Below are 14,298 nucleotides of genomic sequence, written 5' to 3'. Positions count from 1 at the left end.
TAGAGACCAGATCCTGAGAGACGGGTCTTTCTGAAAGGGAACAGCAAGGTCCCTCATCATGAGTGTGCTGTGGGTGTGTGGGAAGCACACAGGAGCCCACAGCGACTGCAGCTGAGTGAGCAATGGGGAAGATGGTCAGGCTTAAAGTCGAAGATACAGTCAGGCCAGAACATGCAGGGCTTGTAGGACGGTAAGGAATTTGGATTTTATTCCAAGTATTATGGGAAGTTGTTGGCAAGTTTGAGGCAGATAAATGATCCTGTTTTGCTTTTTAAAAGACCACTCTACCTGCACAAGGTAACAAGAGGGAAGCAGGAAGATTAGTTAGTTACATATCTCTGTGGTCAAGGCAGCAGGTGATGGCGGCAGGGACAAGGACAGTCATGATGGAAGTGGCTGATACAGGGTATATTCTGGAAGGAGAGCCAATAGGATTTGGCAAGGGATATGAAAGAAAGAGAGGCATCAAGCATGACTCCTTGAGTTTTGACCTGAGCAAGTTGGAAAGTGGTGAAGTTATTTATTAAGACAGGAAAGACTGAAGGAAGAACATTTGCCTTCTCTTGTTTTGTTTTTTGGGGGTAAATAAGTGTCAATTTTTGGACATATAAATTTTGAGACATCTCGAAGCCATTCAGTAGAGATATTTAATGTGAGTTTGGATATATGAACCTGAGCGTGGGGAGAAATTAGGGCTGGAGATGGAAATTTAAGAGTCATAAGGATACTGAAAATATCTTTAAGAAATGAAGTGGATGAAATCATCTATAAAGAAAAGAGTAGATAACTTAGTCCTAGCCTACTCTGAAAACCTAGGAATCTGGAGGAGATGGAGAAACTGGGGGAGTGGAGAGAGTCATTAATGAGGCAGATGGGAAAGTAGAAGCGCATGGTGTTCTGACATCCAAGTAAAGAGAGCGTTTCCCAGAGGAGGGGGTTATCAGCTGCCAAAGAGGTCACGTGAGGTGAGGACAGAAAACTGGCCACTGGATTGGACAAGATGAAGGTCAATGACCTTGAGAAGAGTAGCCAGTGCAGTGGTGAGGACAAAGGCTCACCGGAATAGGTGGAAGAGACAATGGTGGTGAGCAAAAGGACGCAATCATCCAGCAACCCTTTGGAGGAATAGCTATGGAGAGGAGCTGAGAGATGAGGTAATACCTGTAGGGGGATCTGGGGCTGTGGGAAAGTATTTTAAAGTTGGGAGGTAATGCAGCATGCATAGACGATGACAGGAAAGATTCAACAGACAGGGGAGATAAACAAATGAGAGAGAGGACACAACTGCAGGGATTGAGCCCTTGAATGAGAGAGAAGGGGTGGAGTCCAGTGCTCATGTGTAGGGGTAGGATTTGGATGAGAGCAGGGGCAGTTACTTAGGGGCAGGGAAGGCAGAGCACCAGGTGAGAATGAAGGTTGGCTGGTAGGTTTGGTGGTCGGAGGATAAGGTGGTTGTCTTCTGGTTGTTGCTGTGCCCTCCACGAAGCCAGAAGAGAGATCAGTAGCTGAGAATGAGAAAGAGGAAAGTGTCTCAGAGGTTTGGAGAGGGGTAATGGCAATAAAACAGCTATCTTGAAGAGATGGAGGGCAAACGTACTAGGGCAGATCTGAGAGTCCACTTGAGATCTGTGGTCTTAAATTTATTTATTTAATTTTTAATTTAATTTAATTTATTTTTTATACAGCAGGTTCTTATTAGTCACCAATTTTACACACATCAGTGTATACATGTCAATCCCAATCGCCCAATTCATCACACCACCACCACCACCAACCCCCCTGCCGCTTTCCACCCTTGATGTCCATACATTTGTTCTCTACATCTGTGTCTCAATTTCTGCCCTGTAAACCAGTTCATCTGTACAATTTTCTAGGTTCCACATATATGCATTAATATACGATATTTTTTTTCCTCTTTCTGACTTACTTCACTCTGTATGACAGACTCTAGATCCATCCACGTCTCAACAAATGACCTAATTTCGTTCCTTTTTATGGCTGAGTAATATTCCATTGTATATATGTACCACATCTTCTTTATCCATTCATCTGTCGATGGGCATTCAGGTTGCTTCCATGACCTGGCTACTGTAAATAGTGCTGCAATGAACACTGGGGTGCATGTGTCTTTTTGAATTATGGTTTTCTCTGGGTATATGCCCAGTAGTGGGATTGCTGGATCATACGGTAATTCTATTTTTAGTTTTTTTAAGTAACCTCCATACTGTTCTCCATAGTGGCAGAATCAAATGACATTTCAACCAACAGGGCAAGAGGGTTCCCTTTTCCCCACACCCTCTCCAGCATTTGTTGTTTGTAGATTTCCTGATGATGCCCATTCTAACTGGTGTGAGGTGATACCTCATTGTAGTTTTGATTTGCATTTCTCTAACAATTAGTGATGTTGAGCAGCTTTTCATGTGCTTCTTGGCCATCTGTATGTCTTCTTTGGAGAAATGTCTATTTAGGTCTTCTGCCCATTTTTGGATTGGGTTGTTTGTTTTATTAATATTGAGCTGCATGAGCTGTTTATATATTTTGGAGATTAATCCTTTGTCTGTTAATTCGTTTCCAAATATTTTCTCCCATTCTGAGGGTTGTCTTTTCGTCTTGTTTATGGTTTCCTTTGCTGTGCAAAAGCTTTGAAGTTTCATTAGGTCTCATTTGTTTATTTTTGTTTGTATTTCCATTACTCTAGGAGGTGGATCAAAAAAGATCTTGCTGCGATTTATGTCAAAGAGTGTTCTTCCTATGTTTTCCTCTAAGAGTTTTACAGTGTCCAGTCTTACATTTAGGTCTCTAATCCATTTTGAGTTTATTTTTGTGTATGGTGTTAGGGAGTGTTCTAATTTCATTCTTTTACATGTAGCTGTCCAGTTTTCCCAGCACCACTTATGGAAGAGACTGTCTTTTCTCCACTGTATATCCTTGCCTCCTTTGTCATAGGTTAGTTGACCATAGGTGCGTGGGTCTATCTCTGGGCTTTCTATGCTGTTCCATTGATCTATGTCTCTGTTTTTGTGCCAGTACCATATTGTCTTGATTACTGTAGCTTTATAGTATAGTCTGAAGTCAGGGAGTCTGATTCCTCCAGCTCCGTTTTTTTCCCTCAAGACTGCTTTGGCTATTCGGGGTCTTTTGTGTCTCCATACAAATTTTAAGATTTTTTGTTCTAGTTCCGTAAAAAAAAGTCATTGGTAATTTGATAGGGATTGCATTGAATCTGTAGATTGCTTTGGGTAGTATAGTCATTTTCACAATATTGATTCTTCCAATCCAAGAACATGGTATATCTCTCCATCTGTTGGTATCATCTTTAATTTCTTTCATCAGTGTCATATAGTTTTCTGCATACAGGTCTTTTGTCTCCCTAGGTAGGTTTATTCCTAGGTATTTTATTCTTTTTGTTGCAATGGTAAATGGGAGTGTTTCCTTAATTTCTCTTTCAGATTTTTCATCATTAGTGTATAGGAATGAAAGAGATTTCTGTGCATTTTGTATCCTGCAACTTTACCAAATTCATTGATTAGCTCTAGTAGTTTTCTGGTGGCATCTTTAGGATTCTCTATGTATAGTATCATGTCATCTGCAGACAGTGACAGTTTTACTTCTTCTTTTACAATTTGTATTCCTTTTATTTCCGTTTCTCCTCTGATTGCCATGGCTAGGACTTCCAAAACTATGTTGAATAATAGTAGTGAGAGTGGACAGCCGTGTCTTGTTCCTGATCTTAGAGGAAATGCTTTCAGTTTTTCACGTTTGAGAATGATGTGTGCTGTGGGTTTGTCGTATATGACCTTATTATGTTGAGGTAGGTTCCCTCTATGCCCACTTTCTGGAGAGTTTTTTTTTTTTATCATAAATGGGTGTTGAATTTTGTCAAAGCTTTTTCTGCATCTATTGAGATGATCATATGGTTTTTATTCTTCAATTTGTCAATATGGTGTATCACACTGATTGATTTGCATATATTGAAGAATCCTTGCATCCCTGGGATAAATCCCACTTGATCATGGTGTATGATCCTTTTAATGTGTTGTTGGATTCTGTTTGCTAGTATTTTGTTGAGGATTTTTGCATCTATATTCATCAGTGATATTGGTCTGTAATTTTCTTTTTTTGTAGTATCTTTTTGTCTGGTTTTAGTATCAGGGTGATGGTGGCCTCATAGAATGAGTTAGGGAGTGTTCCTTCCTCTGCAATATTTTGGAAGAGTTTGAGAAGGATGGGTGTTAGCTCTTCTGTAAATGTTTGATAGAATTCACCTGTGAAGCCATCTGGTCCTGGACTTTTGTTTGTTGGAAGATTTTTAATCCAGTTTCAATTTCATTACTTGTGATTGGTCTGTTCACATTTTCTTTTTCTTCATGGTTCAGTCTCGGAAGGTTATACATACCTTTCTAAGAATTTGTCCATTTCTTCCAGGTTGTCAATTTTATTGGCATAGAGTTGTTTGTAGTAGTCTCTTAGGATGCTTTGTATTTCTGCAGTGTGTGCTGTAACTTCTCCTTTTTCATTTCTAATTTTATTGATTTGAGTCCTCTCCCTCTTTCTCTTGATGAGTCTGGCTAATGGTTTATCAATTTTGTTTATTTCTCCAAGAACCAGCTTTTAGTTTTATTGATCTTTGTTACTGTTTTCTTTGTCTCTATTTCAGTTACTTCTGATCTGATCTTTATGATTTCTTTCCTTCTGCTTACTTTGGGTTTTGTTTGTTCTTCTTGCTCTAGTTCCTTTAGGTGTAAGGTTAGATTGTTTATTTGAGATTTTTCTTGTTTCTTGACGCAGGCTTGTATAGCTATAAACTTCCTTCTCAGAACTGCTTTTGCTGCATCCAATAGGTTTTGGGTCGTCATGTTTTCATTGTCACTTGTCTCTAGGTATTTTTTGATTTCCTCTTTGATTTCTTCAGTGGTCTCTTGGTTTTTTAGTCGTGTATTGTTTAGCTTCCATGTGTTTGTTTTCTTACGTTTTTTTCCTTGTAATTCATTTCTAATCTCATAGCGCTGTGGTCAGAAAAGATGCTTGATATGATTTCAATTTTCTTAAATTTACTGAGGCTTGATTTGTGACCCAGGATGTAATCTATCCTGGAGAATGTTCCGTGCGCACTTGAGAAGAATATGTAATCTGCTGTTTTTGGATGGAAAGTCCTAAAAATATCAATTAAATCTATCTGGTCTATTGTGTCATTTAAAGCTTCTGTTTCCTTACTTATTTTCATTTTGGATGATCTGTCCATTGGTGTAAGTGAGGTGTTAAAGTCCCCCATTATATTGTGTTACCATCGACTTCCTCTTTTATAGCTGTTAGCAGTTGCCTTATGTATTGAGGTGTTCCTATGTTGGGTGCATACATATTTATAATTGTTATATCTTCTTCTTGGATCGATCCCTTGATCATTATGTAGTGTCCTTCCTTGTCTCTTGTAACATTCTTTATTTTAAAGTCTATTTTAACTGATATGAGTAATGCTACTCCAGCTTTCTTTTGATTTCCATATTCATGGAATATCTTTTTCCATCCCCTCACTTTCAGTCTGTATGTGTCTCCAGGTCTCAAGTGGGTCTCTTGTAGACAGCATATATATATATGGGTCTTGTTTTTGTATCCATTCAGCAAGCCCATGTCTTTTGGTTGGAGCATTTAATCCATTCATGTTTAAGGTGATTATCAATATGTATGCTCCTATTACCTATTACTATCAATATGTATGCTCCTATTGGGTTTGTTTTTGTAGGTCCTTTTCTTCACTTGTGTTTCCCACTTAGACAAGTTCCTTTAGCATTTGTTGTAGAGCTGGTTTGGTGGTGCTGAATTCTCTTAGCTTTTGCTTGTCTGTAAAGCTTTTCATTTCTCCATCGATTCTGAATGAGATCCTTGCCAGGTAGAGGAATCTTGGTTGTAGGTTCTTTCCTTTCATCACTTTAAGTATATCATGCCCTCTCTTCTGGTTTATAGAGTTTCTACTGAGAAATCAGCTGTTAACTTTACAGGAGTTCCCTTGTATGTTATTTTTCATTTTTCCCTTGCTGCTTTCAATAATTTTTCTTTGTCTTTAATTTTTGCCGGTTTGATTACTATGTGTCTCGGCGTGTTTCTCCTTGGGTTTATCCTGTGTGGGACTCTCTGCGCTTCCTGGACTTGGTGGCTATTTCCTTTACCATGTTAGGGAAGTTTTCGACTATAATCTCTTCACATGCTTTCTCTGGTCCTTTCTCTCTCTCTTGTCCTTCTGGCACCCCTATAATGCGAATGTTGTTGCGTTTAATGTTGTCCCAGAGGTCTCTTAGGCTGTCTTCATTTCTTTTCATTCTTTTTTCTTTATTCTGTTCTGCAGCAGTGAATTCCACCATTGTGTCTTCCAGGTCACTTACCCGTTCGTCCGCCTCAGTTATTCTGCTATTGATTCCTCCTAGTGTATTTTTCATTTCAGTTATTGTACTGTTCATCTCTTTTTGTTTGTTCTTTAATTCTTCTAGGTCTTTGTTAAACATTTCTTACATCTTCTCGATCTTTGCCTCCATTCTTTTTCCGAGGTCCTGGATCATCTTCACTATCATTATTCTGAATTCTTTTTCTGGAAGGTTGCCTATCTCCACTTCATTTAGTTGTTTTTCTGGCGTTTTACCTTGTTCCTTCATCTGGTACATAGCCCTCTGCCTTTTCATCTTGTCTATCATTCTGTGAATGTGGTTTTTGTTCCATAGGCTACAGGATTGTAGTTCTGCTGTCTGCCCTCCGGTGGATGAGGCTATCTAAGAGGCTTATGCATGTTTCCTGATGGGAGGGACTGGTGGTGGGTAGAGCTGACTGTTGCTCTGGTGGGCGGAGCTCAGTAAAACTTTAATCCACTTGTCTGCTGATGGGTGGGGCTGGGTTCCCTCCCTATTGGTTGTTTGGCCTGAAGCGAGCCAACACTGGAGCCTACCCAGGCTCTTTGGTGGGGCTAGTGTCGGACTCTGGGAGGGCTCACGCCAAGCAGTACTTCCCAGAACTTCTGTTGCCAGTGTCCTTGTCCTCAGTGTGAGCCACATCTAGCCCCTGCCTCTGCAGGAGACCCTCCAACACCAGCAGGTACGTCTGGTTCAGTCTCCCCTGGGGTCACTGCTCCTTCCCCTGGGTCCCGATGTGCATACTACTTTGTGGGTGCCCACCAAGAGTGGAGTCTCTGTTTCCCCCAGTTCTGTCGAAGTCCTGCAATCAAATCCCAGTGGCCTTCAAAGTCTGATTCTCTAGGAATTCCTCCTCCCGTTGCCTGACCCCCAGGTTGGGAAGCCTGACGTGGGGCTCAGAACCTTCACTCCAGTGCGTGGACTTCTGTGGTATAAGTGTTCTCCAATCTGTGAGTCACCCACCCAGCAGTTATGTGATTTGATTTTACTGTGATTGTGCCCCGCCTACTGTCTCATTGTGGCTTCTCCTTTGTCTTTGGATGTGGGGTATCATTTTGGTGAGTTCCAGTGTCCTCCTGTTGATGACTGTCCAGCAGCTAGTCGTGATTCTGGTGTTCTCGCAAGAGGAAGTGAGAGCATGTCCTTCTACTCCACCATCTTGGTTCCAATCCCTGTGGTCTTAAATTTAAATTAAGACCATTCAGGAAAGATGAATGTTTTTTCTAGCTACGTTCAACTGCCCTACATGGAGGAGGTGGAGAATTGAGAGTACGATGAAGGGGAAGGGGAAAGGGAGCACCTATAGTGATGGACCATGAATCCAAACTGAGTAAGAAAGGAAATGAAGGGGTCGGTAGGCAGTGAAGATGTGAACTGGAGGTTTCATTGGGACCCATTATTTACCAGAAAAGGTCATCTGGAAAGTTAGAAGATGGTTGTCAAAAAGTAGGATGTGTGATGTAGAGATCACAAGTCTACAGGTCACAGTGAATAAGGTCTAGAATATGACCACAGTAGTGAGTAGCTGAGGAGGCCGTGGAATTGAAGAGTCAAGGTGTTGGATTAAATATTCAAAATATTAGGATTTCAAACTGGTGAATGACCTTATATTATAGGTCATTTCTTCATCATGTGACATAGTATACATTTCTTCCCATTTGCACCATGACTAAAATTTCCATCATTGAAGAGTTCATGCTTTAGGAGAGCTTCAAGAAAACCAAACAGCCATCTCTAGGAAAAGCACTCTGACAAGGCGACAGCTGTCCAAACCACTTGATCCTGTAACACTGGAGCAATGCTGGCAGACACATGTGCAGTGCGGGTGGGGGAAGGTCTTTGAACTCTGATTTCTACTGTGATATTGAACAGGTTTTAAGTTGCTATTTAGATAGGAGTCAGAATTGGGATTTTCTGCTGCCTTTGATATGTTCTAAAAAGCTTCACTTTACTATCCAGATTGGCAGAAACAAACCAAAGAAAATCATTTCCCATGATACCGTATTTAATAGAAATATATGGGTTCAGTTCATCCATAAACATCTAAGTGAAGAATATTCTATTAGATCTTGGAGAAGAGGATTAAAAGGATGATGCTCCAAAAGAAACTGAGTCAACGGTTTCAGTTTTCAAGGTGCTAGAAGAACATGCAACTGAAGTGAAGATCATGTGACATCATCTGGCATAAATCCCACCCCATGGATGCCCCATCCAACGAGCATACCTCCTCTTACATGAAGACCTTCACCTCCACTCTGTCCACATGCCCCATCCAGTGCTCTACTTACCCCACCAACCCGCCACTGACCTGCCCCATCCAACACGTGTGATTCTCCTCTCCTCTGCTCCATTCACCTCAGCAACCTTCTCTGAAATGTCTACCTCTCCCATTCCCCCTATACAGCACTCTCAGACTGAAGCAAGAGCCACAAACCCTTTTACTCTTCCTATTTCTCCCATTCTATTGTCCTTCTTTTAATTCCTTCTCTACCTAGGCCAGATTTCCTATACTGATGCGACTCTCAACTCCCTTGACCCTTGCTCCGAGCACACCCCCACACCTGCAATGATGACAACTTCTCTCTCTGCCTCTGAATAAGGGCTGCCAGGGGCTGCTTAGGGAAATCTTACAAGCGTGAAGTTATGGCTTCACATCTTGCCTGGGCCATCAGCACTCTCAACTATCTTTTCTTTTGTCCCCCACCAATTTCTGGTTCTGTCTTCACAGTGGACACATCAGTGCTTTCTTTATCATTCTTCTCAAGCATGCTATGCAACCCAACTTCCTCAACACTGCCCGCAAAGACCATGCATCCTGCATACATCTTAGGGCCATTCAGCAAGACCTTCTCCAACCTCCATTTTCCACCCCGGTACCCCTACAAGTAGCTGTATCTACTTTCACCTTTATTGACTCTAGAGGAAGATGGCTCCCAACTTCCTCAACAATGCTTAATCCTGCCCTCCCTGTTTCTTCCTGGAATCTCACTCCCTCTTGGGTAGATCATCACCTTATACTTCTCCAGGAGCTATCTTAATAGACCTCGTTGTGCCTCCACCTCCTTTCAGAGAAAGAACTCATTGACTCTGGGTTTGCTCCTCTGATGACTACTTGATCTTTTTTCCCTTTTCTTCAAATATCTTAGAAGCCTATACTCATTTGACTTGGCTTTCCCACTCACAACTCATCACCCACCTGTCTCTCACTGCGCCACCCACTGTCTCTGACTTCAGCACCTGCTATTCATCTCACCTCCTGAGATTGTTTCTGAAGTCCCTCGGCATGTGACTCAAACTCTCTGGCTTCTTTATGACTTTCCAAGACTCCCCTGCCGCTCTCCCACAACTTATATTCATGGTTCCATCCTTCACATGCCTTTAGTAGTAGTTTGAGCCATATGAAATTGCTGCAGTAGAGTTCCCGAGTGGTTTAATATTGGCAGTTTCATATGGTTCAACCTAATTCTTTTTACACACCTCTTTTGTCATCTATCTCTTTTTATTGCATATATTTGAATGTGTGGTTATCACGCTTATCAGACTCCTAGTGCAGCTTGAGTGAAAGAATTTTGCTTTATTTATCTTCACTTTGCCAGCACCCAACCCAATGCCTATAACATTAAAGGTACTTGGTTCACACCTGCTAGATGAACACTCCGTTCAGGAGTGGTACAGGGACAGTACTCAGGCCTGCCTGGCAAGGGCACCTGTAGGAATGAAGTTGTGCTAACCTGGATGCAAGATGCCGAGGAGGAGGAGAAAAAAGAGAAGAGGGGGAGCGGGAAGGAAAAATCCCAACCTTCCTCCCGGGAGCCCTGATTTGTACCTGTGGTGTTTCGGACGAGGGGTGGTGATGCTGCTTCTGAGACACAGAGCTGTGGCTGTCTGCTTTGCCTTTGGTGATGAGCACACTCCCACGCACAGGCTTGGCAGGTTTAATTTCGGGAGTTACCAGAGTGGATTCTGAAGTTAACATCCCCAGGGTCTCACTGCTCAGTCGTAACTGTCCCATGGCATTTTGGCTCAAAGCAACAGCCTCCTGGGCTACACAGAGAGAGAGGGTTTATATTAAAAGTCACCTTAGGATAATAAGGAAATAATAGCGAGGATGGCAAGTTGAAACATAGTGTGATTCTTTTGAAGACTACAAAGCCATCTCCACCTGCAGCTGGCTTGGCAGGGCTGAGAGAAGAGGCTCCACCCACTAAGGACGGATGATGACGACGGGTGTGTGCAGAGCCTGGCCTGGTGCCCCGGGCTCTTCACTGCTCATCTTCCCAGGGGATCCCACGATACTCTCCCCCACTTTCTCTTCCAACCCAGAGGGTAATCATCTCTGAAACTGCTGGTACACTACAGTCCTGACTGCCCCGGAAACCTACCACAATGATTATTGTGTTGTTTTACAGTCTTTTTTCTTACTGCATCTTCAAAACCCAGCATGTATTGTATACTGAGAGCACATCTCAGTTTGGACTAGGCACATTTCAAGGGGCCGGTGGGTCCTGCGTGGGACAGACAGGTTTAGACTGGTCACTTCAGTACAGCCTGCTGACTCCACAGCAAACAGCAAATGCAGGTCTGGGTTTGACTCCGTCACTGAGAGGGTTTTCTCCAAAGTCGCCAGTGACCTCCGAACTGTGAACTACAGCGGCCCTCTTCTCAGGGCTCATTCTATCTGAACCTTCAGCCACCTCCGATTATATTCACTTACTGATTTAACACATTTTTACAAATCTTTACTGTGTGTCTACTATGTGCCAAGCACTAGTCTAGATGCCTGGAATACATTAGTGACGAAAACTAACACAAATCTCTGCTCTCCGAAGCTCACATTCTTGGCCGGGGCGGGGGTGGCGTGGAGGAGGCAGACAATAAAATAAGTAAATAAAATAAACAGTCTGTTAACTAGGGGTAAGGGCTATGAGGAATATAAAGCGGGAAGGGTCTCCCAGACTCCAAACAGGGCTCCGCAGAGATGCGAAAGTCCTTCTGGCCCCGTCCCGCCTGTAGCTCTCCTGACTGCCCACCCTTCTGACCCTCACTCTGCCTTCTCCGCCTCCCCTGGCTTCTCCCCCTGCCCCCACCTCCTCCTAAAATGTGAAGTGTTCCCCAAGTTCCCATCCTGCCCTATCCATCCCTCTCCTCTCTTTCTGGAACTTTCTGGGCTGATTTCCTCTACTCCAGTGGCTGCACCCCTCACCTTGTTGAGGAAGTCTCCCCCAGTTATTAAGCTTTTAGCTTGACATTACTTTCTCAGGGAGCTCAAATTCATGATTTGTCACGAGATGTCAACACAGCTCCAAAGACTTCTGTGAAATGCAGTTTATTTGACAGAAAAGGAAACAAAAAATCTAAGAGAACTGGAATTGTGATGCAGCCTGGGGTTCCCACTAAATGGTATCAGAATATGCCACTCCAAAATATGACTACAGGAGTTCAGGATATGCCACCTCAAAATATGCTGCTTTGGCATATTGGTTATTTTGAGCTGTAGGCACCTGAAACACAGTAAATGCAGGGAGTGGCTTTCCTTGACCTCCCCTTATTTGCTCAAAGACAGAACCTCCAAAAGAAGCTCCACTGTCACAAGTCCCCTTCCAGAGAGTTTCATCAACTAGGGAGATGGACTCTTATCACAGGAGAGGAGACTCAAGTCCATACTACACCCAGAAAGACTTTATCACAAACAGCCACACCTCCCATCCGTTCTTGTAAGGGTCCCTCATCTTTCCTAAAAACCATTTTCCCTCCCCTAAGAGGACTACATCCCCCTTCCCTTTTCCTATTAAGGTGGTATTTACTTCTGAATTCTAAAGCCATCCATTTTCCCCTGAGTATCTCCCACGGTACATGAGGTAAACATGTTAATAAACTTGTTTGTTTTTCTCTTGTTAATCTGTCTTTTATTGCAGGGGGGCTCAGCCAAGAACTCAGAAGAGTAGAGAGAAAATTATTCTCTCTCCCCTAGACCACTGAAGAGCTGTTTCTCTTATCTTCCCAGCAAAGAATCTTCCATTTCTCTAAGCATCCCATGCAGAGGTATCAAGGGGAGGTGACATCCCTGAAAGCCCCAGCCAGTTTTATCATCTAGCAGGCATGGGACACTATCAGGAATGACGGCATGTTGTTCTAAGTATTTATATAAAAAAGATTCTACTCTGAGCAGGTATTCTCATTATATTTGATAGATTTTCCCACTGAGCAGCCACCCTCCTGCCCTGTATGTCTTTAGAGGATCCGGGAGAGCCAGGATTCTTAACCTCTGGTAGGTAAGGCCTCACTACTATGGGGTTTAAAAACTCAATTAATTTTCCTTTCCAGTAAACTTTCTCTTCCTCCCATGTTCCCTGTCTTGGTAAATGACATTGCTCTCTTCCTGGTTTCTGTGACCAGAAATCTTGGTGTGAACATCATCTTGAATGCCTCCCCCTCCTTCAATTCCCTGCCATGCAGGCGGCTATCAGGTCAGCCAGCGCAGCCCCACTCATATTCAGCTTCACCTCTCTTCCATTACAAGACATCACTAGAGCTCCCTTCCTACTGCAACTTTCGGACCATTTCTCCCATAGGGTGAAAACTGCCCAACTCCTCTTTTCCTTCAAAATAAAATCGAAATTCCTAATCTTGGCATTAAATTCAACTATGATTGGCCTTAACCTGCCTTCCCACCTTTAATTTACTGTCAGCTTCCCTGCTTTCTTGGCCTGGAATGTCCTTATCTTCATCTTTGCCTGTCAACATTCTCCTCCTCCTTCAAAGCCTACTTCCATGAAAACGTCCCCAAATCATGCTTGTTGGAACCCAACTATCCCAAAGTTGGTCTTTCACAGAAGCTGGTAGTTCTGTTACATTATTTTCCTCTTCCCTGAATGAGCACATGTCTGCTCCCCTCCAGGGGTCACTCCCAAAGGTGTGGGCCACATCTCTTCCGTCGCCCTGTTCCCTGCAGTGCCAAGTGCACTGGGCAGTCAGGAGAGCCACAGGTGTCTGGTGGAGAGAATTCTCTGGGATGCTAACTGGCAGCATGTTATAAGTCAGCCTTCAATGGGGCTGTGGAGAAAAGCTCGGTGGGGGAAACTGAGAAGGTGCATTACCAGTGGGGTAAGGGCCACTTGGCCACAAAGAGTCAGGGGAAATGGCTCTCACCAGACTCCTCTTCCTTCATGGACTGCTCTAGGGCGGCCCTGATGCAGAGCTCACGGGCCCGGATCCCTGCGATGTTGCTGCCATCGGAGATGGCTTGCAGCACAATGGAGTCCAAGTTCAGGCAGGCTGCACTGTAGTACTTGGCTATGCTGACTGCGGTGGCCGACTTTCCTATTAAAAAAGGTCAGGAGGTTGAATTTCACAGCTCTCATTTCCTCAGTGTCCTAGACAGAAGAAGCTTCTATTACAGAGGCTACTGGAAAGTGATCTCTCCAAAGTCTCTGCCTCTAAGTCTCTCGTGTGGCCAGAGGCGGCAGCAGAAAAGAGAGGCAAGACCTGAGCCAGGAGTTAGGACTGTGGATTCTGGTCCTAATTCTACCCCTGATGAGCTCTGTGCTATGGCAACCCACGTCCCCTCTGGATTTTCTCCTCGGCTTAAAAAGTGATTCTATCAGATGAGCTTTAAAAATTTTGTAGCTCTTACTGTCTCTGATTCTAATGGGAAGAGACTTTTTTGGTTTAAAGAATAACTTGTGTTGATGTTTTTTTCTCATTCAAAATACCTGCTTATTAAAAAGAAAGCAGAAAATTCAGAAATAACAGCAGGGATAAAAGAAATTTGATCTTCCAGAGAGACTACAGTTAGCATATGGCTGCTCAGTATGCGTATGTAACTATTTTATTCATATTTCTTATAAAAAAAGAATGGGTTATGTGGTAGGTTGAATAATGCCTCCCCCACTCAGATGTCCAC

General features: G+C 43.1%; 1 protein-coding gene across 1 annotated transcript in view; it reads right to left on the bottom strand.

Annotated features, from left to right (window-relative positions):
* Positions 1-14,298, bottom strand: part of HYDIN (HYDIN axonemal central pair apparatus protein) — a 433,731-nt gene that overhangs the window by 91,075 nt on the left and 328,358 nt on the right. The window contains exons 39-40 of the mRNA XM_032613277.1: positions 13,545-13,715; positions 10,222-10,439 (exon numbers count right to left, since the gene is read on the bottom strand). Coding sequence (XP_032469168.1) covers positions 10,222-10,439; positions 13,545-13,715 — 389 coding nt within the window. The remainder of the gene's footprint in view (positions 1-10,221; positions 10,440-13,544; positions 13,716-14,298) is intronic.

This window comes from Phocoena sinus, chromosome 19 (genome assembly GCF_008692025.1).
Source record: "Phocoena sinus isolate mPhoSin1 chromosome 19, mPhoSin1.pri, whole genome shotgun sequence".
Lineage (NCBI taxonomy): Eukaryota > Metazoa > Chordata > Mammalia > Artiodactyla > Phocoenidae > Phocoena > Phocoena sinus.
Note: the sequence above shows the minus strand (reverse complement) of the source record. Positions and strands in the feature narration are given on the sequence as shown.